This window comes from Aptenodytes forsteri, unplaced genomic scaffold (assembly GCF_000699145.1).
Source record: "Aptenodytes forsteri isolate BGI_AS27 unplaced genomic scaffold, ASM69914v1 Scaffold679, whole genome shotgun sequence".
Lineage (NCBI taxonomy): Eukaryota > Metazoa > Chordata > Aves > Sphenisciformes > Spheniscidae > Aptenodytes > Aptenodytes forsteri.
In genome coordinates this window covers 772,640-781,238 of record NW_008795924.1, presented here as the reverse complement: position 1 = coordinate 781,238, position 8,599 = coordinate 772,640, and the positions used below count along the sequence as shown (strand labels likewise).

The window sequence follows — 8,599 nt, the reverse complement described above, 5'->3', positions numbered from 1 at the left end:
AGGTCTGGGCCCGGTGGAGGGTTGTCCAAGAGGAGAAAACTGGACCTGACGATTCACAGACACAAGATTGGAAGGGGCTTCCAACACCAGAAAGCATTGGTGTACTTTCCCAAGAGCGTGGGCTTGCAGTGTGGTTCTCCCAGGGAGCACCTTCTCACAGAGCAGCTGTATGCAATAGTTTGGCTTAGAGGAGTGGTGAAGGCCATGAAGGTGCCTGGCAAGTGGACCAGTAGTAGAAGGTTGTCCAAGAGGAGAAAACTGGACCTGACGATTCACAGACACAAGATTGGAAGGGGCTTCCAACACCAGAAAGCAATGGTGTACTTTCCCAAGAGCGTGGGCTTGCAGTGTGGTTCTCCCAGGGAGCACCTTCTCAGCAGAGCAGCAAGGAAAAGAACATATTTAAAAAAAAAAAAAAAAATACTGTGCCAGATGCTAAAGTGATGAATGCTTCCAACCAATAACATATCCTGAGATATCGGATCTTGCTTTCTAAGGAGTAAAATAAAGAAATAGGATGATGAAGTATGAATTTATAACTGCATCTTATGGAACAGTTATTAGCAGAAGTGGGGGAAATTTGCATCTGTTCATTAGAAAGCATATGTTTAGTTCATTAAAAACATTAATCTTTCCAAGGATATCTTTTACTATTTAAAGACTCTGTTGATTTACTCTTAATTCCTCAGTTCCAGGTTGATTATTCATTTTGTGATTCGGAAAACCTCACAGTCATCCAGCCTATTACTTTTGTCAAATATTAGCTAAACGTTTAGCTCCTTTCCTGAAAAACTATAACCAAAGACAACACCCCTTTCTTGCAAGAGGATTTCCTCATCCCTTCTTCTTGTGCACTGTTCAAGTCTTATGCTGAGTCTAAGCATAAAGGCAAGAGGCAAAGAGCAGTCGTCTTATATAAAGGTTTTTCAGAGCCAAGTTTGGGGGAAAAAAAAGGTCTTTTAACATGCCTTTTTTTCCTAGCTCCTGTTGAGGCAACTTTAACAAACAATCCAATTTGCCAGTCACCAGGAGTCCCCCAAAGGTCCTGCTGAAGTCAACCGCTGACACCGATTGAGTCCTACTTGTCCCAGTGCCAGCAGAGAGAAGAGTTCCTGTTGCAGACACAACACTGTCACCTCTAACCACAGCTTTGGCAGCCAGACTTCCTCCCATTAGCTGAGACTCCTGTCACAGAGGAAAGGTGGGCACGGATAGTGGGAAGCTGGCCACAAAACATCAGTTTCTTTGGAATTACGGTATTGGAATTTTGGTATTACGCCTGATCAGGCGTAATAGCAATGAATGTAAACACAGGCTTCTGACGAATATTTTAGCAGCATTTATCAAGAATTGGCTTCTCAGCTGACAACCAACTCAAGGAGCTGGCATGGCCGAGGGAACCAGGGAGCGTAAATTCATGAACTCAATTTAGGGCAAAACCTAGCAGTCCAGACTTTGGGAGAAACTCCCTTACCGGAATTAATGATAAAGGCAAAACTATTATTTGCACTTGAGAGGTTTCAGCACCACCTTTGGGAGCAAAGCTGACCACACTCCCTACAGTGGATCTGACCACTTAGCTGCTCCTTATTCATAATTAGTCTGCAAATAATCCACGTTTCACATCCTCTTGCTTTTCCCGTTTTCTACAGTCAGTAGCTTTCCTTCTTTTCAGGCACAGGAGTGTACACCTACCTACCACAAATATAAACCATTCTGTCTCCCTCTGGAGAAGCCAGATTTGCTTCTTTTTTAGATGAAATCAAAGTCAACCTGAAATCAAAGGGAAGAATGTGCCATTGAATTTCAGTGACACCTGTAGCGAGATCCAGATTATTTCCTACTCTTTTTGAAGCAGAAAAGCAACTCAGCTTTTAACCTCCTTGCTGCACCAAGCAGATGTTGCCAACTGTTTCTTAATTCAGTTCTTCCAGTCCACCTTGTATAGAGGTCATCTCCTACCATCACATTGCCACTTCAAGCATTTCTAGAGATCTTCTCAATCTTCTCTCTGCCTGGTTAATTTATCTGTATAAAGTCATTTACACAAGAACAGAGACATGATCACTCTTTTCACCAATACAGGATTTCCCTTTTACAGGATGTTTTAGGCTGGTTTTTTTGTGTGTCCATTATTACAGAGACCACTGTTTAAATGCTCTGACCTTTCTTTTGGGAACTTTGAACACATCCAAGCACAAACTCTTCTTGCTGCTTTGCTAACATTCACTGTAAGTGAGAGCACAGAGACAACAAAGGGCAGAACTTGTCCCTTAATGTTCTCTGTGAATATCCCAGCTAACAAGAATGTCTAGAGAAGCCTAGAAGGATTAGATGCCAATCCCCATGAAATTAGTGGGAATTTGGTACTTAGCTCCTGTTAGGCCCCTTTGAAACTCCTAGGATCAAATCTTCCTTAAAGTTCCCGGGCCAGCTCCTAGTCTCAATTACATCATGTAAATCCAAGCTCTCACCAGTCTTGTCAGTGGAGTTGCTCCAGATTTACTGCCCAGCTCCACATTAGAATTTGGCTCACAGGCGACTGCGGGCTGGCAAAGACTTTACAGACCACCTGCGACACCAGGTTTCTCAATGGCATTCCTTCCAGGCTTGCCACGTTCATTTTGAATACCTCATGTGACAGGCAGCACCTCACTATTGCCGCCTAACAGCCCACGCTAAACGAGAGCATGCTCCCTCCTCTTCTTTGCTGGCCATCTTTAGCAGGGATGGGGTACTGCCACGTTTCTCCTCTTCGTATAACTTTGTCTTCTCTCTGCAGGCTACCCAACGTGAGCTCCCAAGCTGGTTCTCAATCAGCCCTTTGCAGTTGTGATTCTATTTTTGATACTCTTTCTTAAAGAATTTAAGAAAGAATGTAAGAATTTAATTTGATACTCTTAAAGAAAGAGTATCAAATAACTAAGTAGCACAAAGACATCCAGGTTTGAGTTTAGTAAGTCTGTATGAGAAGCTGAAGTGACCACCTTCCCTTTAAACCAGCATCATCTCTGTGAAAAAAGCAGTCCTCCCTGTAAGCACTACTGCACTGCCAATTACCAGCCAGTATCTGTTATCAGACCTTGACTTCTTAACAACCATGCTAATTATCTTCCCCATAAATATCACTTTTCTTCTGAGTTAAACCCACATTATGCAGACAATCTTGCTCTTGAAGCATGCACAGTTTATTACTTAAGGTAGCTGTTCCATTTAATGTACTTTTCAATGAAGAGGAAAAATATCAATACCATCCTACACAAAAGACAATCCTCTAAGTGGAACAATTTTAGATTAATGCTGAAATAAGATGCCAATGTTAGAATCCATTGCTATCAACAGCAGAGAGCTTATTAACACAATGCTTATTTAAATCTTATTTACACATCAACACAGGTATTCATTATTTTTTTAAAAAAGAGACTATTTAATCATTTGTACCCTGGGCAAGCACAAGCTCACTCTTCAATGAAACTAAATCAGCATCCACAATCCCATGAGGTCTAAGATATCTTAGTTGGTGTCAAACACCGGGCCTACCATCACAGAGAGAACACAAGCATGAACAGACACACTTTTAATTTATGATTACATGGGCTAATTGTGGACAGCATCAAAGGGATTCCACTGAGTAACAAGACAGAGAGCAATTAAGCACACTTCATCTTTGTCATCCTCCTCTAACAACATTGAATTGATGGTGCATCAGACAAAAAGAGAGGGAATATGCAAAAACTGGAAGAGAAAAGCCCCTTCCTCCAGTGGGACACTCTCTCCAAGTGCCTATGCAAAGACTAAAAGAAAAAACGGCCCCTACCCAACACCTCGGGCATCATTACCTTGGGTTGCTCTCACATGCTCACCCCATATGAAGCCATTCTCTAGCACTGCCCAGAAAAATACAGTCTTTACATAATGTCAGTGGTCAAAGGGGAGAACTTGCCTGGCTCTAGATGTGCTGACGGGCTGGTACGGGAAGGCAGTTAGAGGAACATTGTACAGAGTGCAGAGATCACCCTATCAAGAAAAATACAGCGCCGCAGCTAACAGCAATTTTCCAACGAATTAAAAAGTGCAGTAACCTAGACATTTACCACAGTAGTCTGTCACCAGGGTCAGAAGTTCGAGTTTTCAAAGAGAGGTACACTTGCACACTTAGACATTTAAAACCCCTAACTCCCCTGGGACTCAACTGCAAGGAGGCACCTGAGGAGCTGATCCACTTGACTACAAGTCTGAAGTTCTGTAGACATGCTGGACTTTGCTCCTCCTTTTGTCCTTCCACAAAAGTACACTGAGAGGTTTTAAACAGAAGTCTCCTGCTATGTCTGATTGTTTCCTTTTAGTATTGCAGGAATCCAGTGCATGAAGCTATCGGGATACTCTAAGGGGTATGGGTACAAGATGGGGCAGACCTTCACAGGGGACTCTGACCATGCCTGGAATGCTGTCTACCTTGATGGAAGGTGGCATTTACTTGATAGCACCTGGGGAAGTGGTGCTGTTGATGATTCTTTCACCAAGTTCACCTTCAGGTAAAGAAACCATCCTTCACGTTAATAAATAAACCTATCCCAAAGGTCAAAGAAAGCTGATGGGTGTGATAAGAAACACCAAACAGTGACAAATTTTAGGTCCCACAGCAAGACCCAAAGCTCTGAGCAAGATATTTGGGCTGCCTATACAAGGGATGGAGCACGTACCTGTAGAAGGGCAGCGGCCCTGAGCAGCAAGCCACATAACTGCTAAAAGTGAACTTGCTTTGCTTATCACATCTTCAGTTTATGCAATACTACGTGACGCTTGATTCACAGCTTTCAGCTGCCTGAGAGGTGGTACCTCCACACTTTCAAACAACAAGCAGTGCCTCCCTCTTTCTTCAGGAGCCCGTGGTTGCAGGGGATAGTGCACATACCCTGGTTTTATCAGGGTATTTATCAGCTCATCATTTGCCCTGGAAATGGAAGACCAATGCTCAGGTTCCTTCTCTCTCTGGAGAATTTCAAACCCACAGACCTCAGTTTCTCAGCAGCCCAAAACACTCTGACTTCCTCCTGCTGAAACCACCACCACTGTGCAGGGGAAGAATTAACTATTTATAATTACTTGTTTTCCTTTAATACCTTCCTTCTTCTTCCAGGTACAATGAGTTTTATTTTCTGACTCACCCGGCTCTGTTCATTAACAATCACTTCCCAGATAACAGTAACTGGCAGCTTCTTAAACCAACCCTGACGCTGAAAGATTTTGAGAACAACATGCTGCACAACAGTAATTTTTACATGTTGGGCCTGCTGACTGCACACCCGGAGACAGCTGTCATCCACACAGGTAACACCCTGTGGAGGGGAAGCTGCAGAGCATCTTTCCTTATGCAGCCCTGCATCCACCACACACTGTCGTGCATGTAGTGAATTACATTTCCAGCTTGGTTCTGGCAAGCAGCGTGCACTCAAAGCTCTTGGGGCAGAGGAGGGTCTTTTTTGTTCCTTTTTTTCTTTCTTTTCTTTTTGTTCAAGCTGTGAAAAATTGTTGTAGCCTCTGGGTCTAAAAGAAAGCCTCAGCCAGCAGCTGAGGATGAGTTACTCTTTCAGCCAGCATCAGTGGTGTTAAGTTAGCAATATTACTATTATTTATTAGCAACTCTGGCTTGAAAATGAGATTAAAACCTTTTACAATGTTCCAAAAGTTTGACTTACTGAATGATGGATAAACAGGCACTTCTTAACGCAATACTCAGCACCCTGAGTAAGTCCAGCAGCTCTTTTAACACAAAACTATTCAGGTAACACCACTGAACTACAGGGCCCACATTTAACATCACCTTCCTCAGATTTTAGAAGAGCTGCAGGAATTTAACTAGATAGCTAATTTACGAGTGCTAAGAACACAGAGTTAAAACTTAAAGGCAACAATATTTCAGGACTTAATGTTGTCTTCAAGCTGTTTGGGAACAAAGGGAGGTAGATTATCTCATATCTACCTACTGGAGGGTTCCTGCACTTTCCTCTGAAGCTTCTTGGAACAGCTACTGGACTATCAATCAGGTCTAATCCATCTAATTGAGCCCTTCTCGAGCACATGGGCTGACAGTACTTTCAGTTATTTATCACACAGGCTTTCATATTCTATAGGACCACAGCTCCATTTCAGTGTATATCAAAATAAGACATATGCACATCTCCAAAACAAAGACCACTCTTCACCTCATTCTTTTTGAGGGACACTGGTCTAAGCAGACAGCTGACAAGCTATGACCTGTCAATTACAGCTCTTTATTTTACTATTAGAGAAGCAGCAATCTATTGGAACAGATTAGTCTTCCCAGAACAGGGTGTACATGCAAAAAGTGTGCTGAAACTCCTATGCAGTTTCTTTTCTTTTGTATTTCATAGTAAATGGAAAAGCCTCTGTATCAGTGGATTGCCGTTCTGCCACATTATTTACGTTTAAGCTGAAGGGAACAGATGAACATGGTTTAATGACTTTGAAAAAACACGGAATGAAGCTGGATATCTACCCACAGAAAACAGGGAGTCACAAGCTTCAGATCTTTGCCAAGCCCTCCAAAGCCTCAGAAGAGGTCTACAACTGCGTGTTAGAATATGTTGTAGAGTGCAAGTCTGTGGACAAGGCCATGCGTTTCCCAAAGGACCTGCATCAGCCTGTTGGACCAAGCTGGTTCACGGAGCGGCAAGGGTTCCTGAGGCCATCACACCCCGACCCCATCATTCACACCAACGACGGGCGGTGTTCTGTCACCTTCACCCTGGGCAAAGACATAAGCGTCTTAGCCTCACTGCACTCCGATAACAGCAGCCTGACAGAGGATATGAGAAGGCGGCACATCATGCAAATCCACCGTGGGAACCAAATTGAGTTGAAGATCCATCTCCCCCACGCAGGGAACTTTGTTCTGAAAATCTATGCCAAGAAGAAGTCAGATCCTGGCAATTACGACTACATCTTCAACTACCTCATCACTTGCCTGAACACTGAAGTGAAGCGGCCAGCTTTCCCTCAGAGTTACAGCAAGTGGGCAGAAGACTATGAAATACTGGAGCCGCTCTCCGGCTTGCTGCCAGCGAATCGCAACGTTCAGTTTAAACTCAAAATGCATGGGATAGCAAAGGTGCTAGTTCAAGCTGAGAACACTTACCCTCTCACTCAGAGCAGAGGCTACTGGGAGGGAACCTGCAACACTTCGGGATGCAGAGAGGTGTTTGTGATGGTGCACGAGAATGCTAACCACAGCTTTTACTCACATGTCCTGAAATACGAAGTTGAGACCCAGTAACGCCCCCTCCTTGTTCTTTCACTCACCTGCATGAACCAACATTTCCAATGTGCCCAAAACCAATACAGCTTTAGGAGATTGCTCATTCTCTCGATCAAATCTGTTCTTTCAACGAATGCAGGACAACACTTGCAGGCTTTTGCAAGACCACAGGCTCAAAGAAATTCAAAGAAGCAGAAAAGCCTGTTAAGAAAGGAGCAGCAGTGGAAGAAATTAAATAAAACCCTCGCCTATGTTTCAGTAATACTGTCCAACATTTTGAAGAAAACAACTGACTCTGGCCATAGGTCATTCTGTGCCAGCAGTGATTGCTGGTTTCCAAGTTATGGACCATAAGAAAAGTCTTACAATGGCTACTCCAAGAAGAATCCACCTAGTTATGGGGCAGAATGAAGAAGGTACACCCTGGTTTTGAGCAGCAATATTGGACACGAGGAACTTCAGGATATTTAAACCGAGTTTCTGTATGTCTTTAGTCAAGTTGCAAAATACATCCCAGGAGAGAGAAGTGTTAGGAAGAAGATACAACGTGAAGTTTTCTCGTGCACTTCATTGTCTTACAAATTTAAGTGATACTGCGAAATTACTTTTTACACTGACTCTTAAATACAATAAACAAAATCATTTTTACCTTTTTATATTAGAGTATTTGAATTGTAAACACTTTTTCTGCAATATTAACACTGTAATCATATCTCAAGCATATAGGTGTTTCCATAACTAAAACTACAGTAAAATGGAGAATAAAGTTCTCAAAAACCACTCCTTACTTGTCTATGCAATACTGCAACTAAAAAACTTAAGGGGTTATGTGGAATAGCAGGCTGAGTGATATTATTATCCTGTAAAAAACTATTTGGTGCTGTACTCTTGGAAAACCCCCACATGCACAAGACAAAGGTGGTCTTCTTGTGAATCTCACCACAAATACACGTCATAAGATCAAGCAACATTTTCATAAACGATTCAGATGTCCGTAAGTGTTAGCATGACCCGAGAGATATTATGTTTGAACTTGAATTTAAAATAAACCTGTTATGTTTTTGCATTCTATTTCATTGACCAAATGATACGAATTCCTCTTCACAAAGCTGCTGTATTTTGCACACAAAATACGTGGGTTATTCCTACACTCCCCTCCTCCTCAGCGACTGGGTGGCAGAAGTTATACACGATAGCGAAGGGCTGCCCATCTGCAGTAGGCTCACTGCCTCTGATCCCTCCTACATTACTCCCCCTACCCCAGCAACCAGGTTTGAGTCCCCATTTTAAGCAAGTTGAGTGAGTGTGCAGAGTACCTGG

At 42.8% G+C, this 8,599-nt stretch overlaps 1 protein-coding gene across 1 annotated transcript in view; it reads left to right on the top strand.

The window, feature by feature from the left end:
- The window catches only part of KY (kyphoscoliosis peptidase), a 22,062-nt gene extending 13,724 nt beyond the window's left edge, over window positions 1–8,338 (top strand). The window contains exons 10-12 of the mRNA XM_009284964.2: window positions 4,347–4,535; window positions 5,141–5,331; window positions 6,396–8,338. Of these exons, the coding sequence (XP_009283239.1) occupies window positions 4,347–4,535; window positions 5,141–5,331; window positions 6,396–7,297 (1,282 nt within the window). The 3' untranslated portion in view covers window positions 7,298–8,338. The remainder of the gene's footprint in view (window positions 1–4,346; window positions 4,536–5,140; window positions 5,332–6,395) is intronic.
- Window positions 8,339–8,599: the final 261 nt, after the last annotated feature.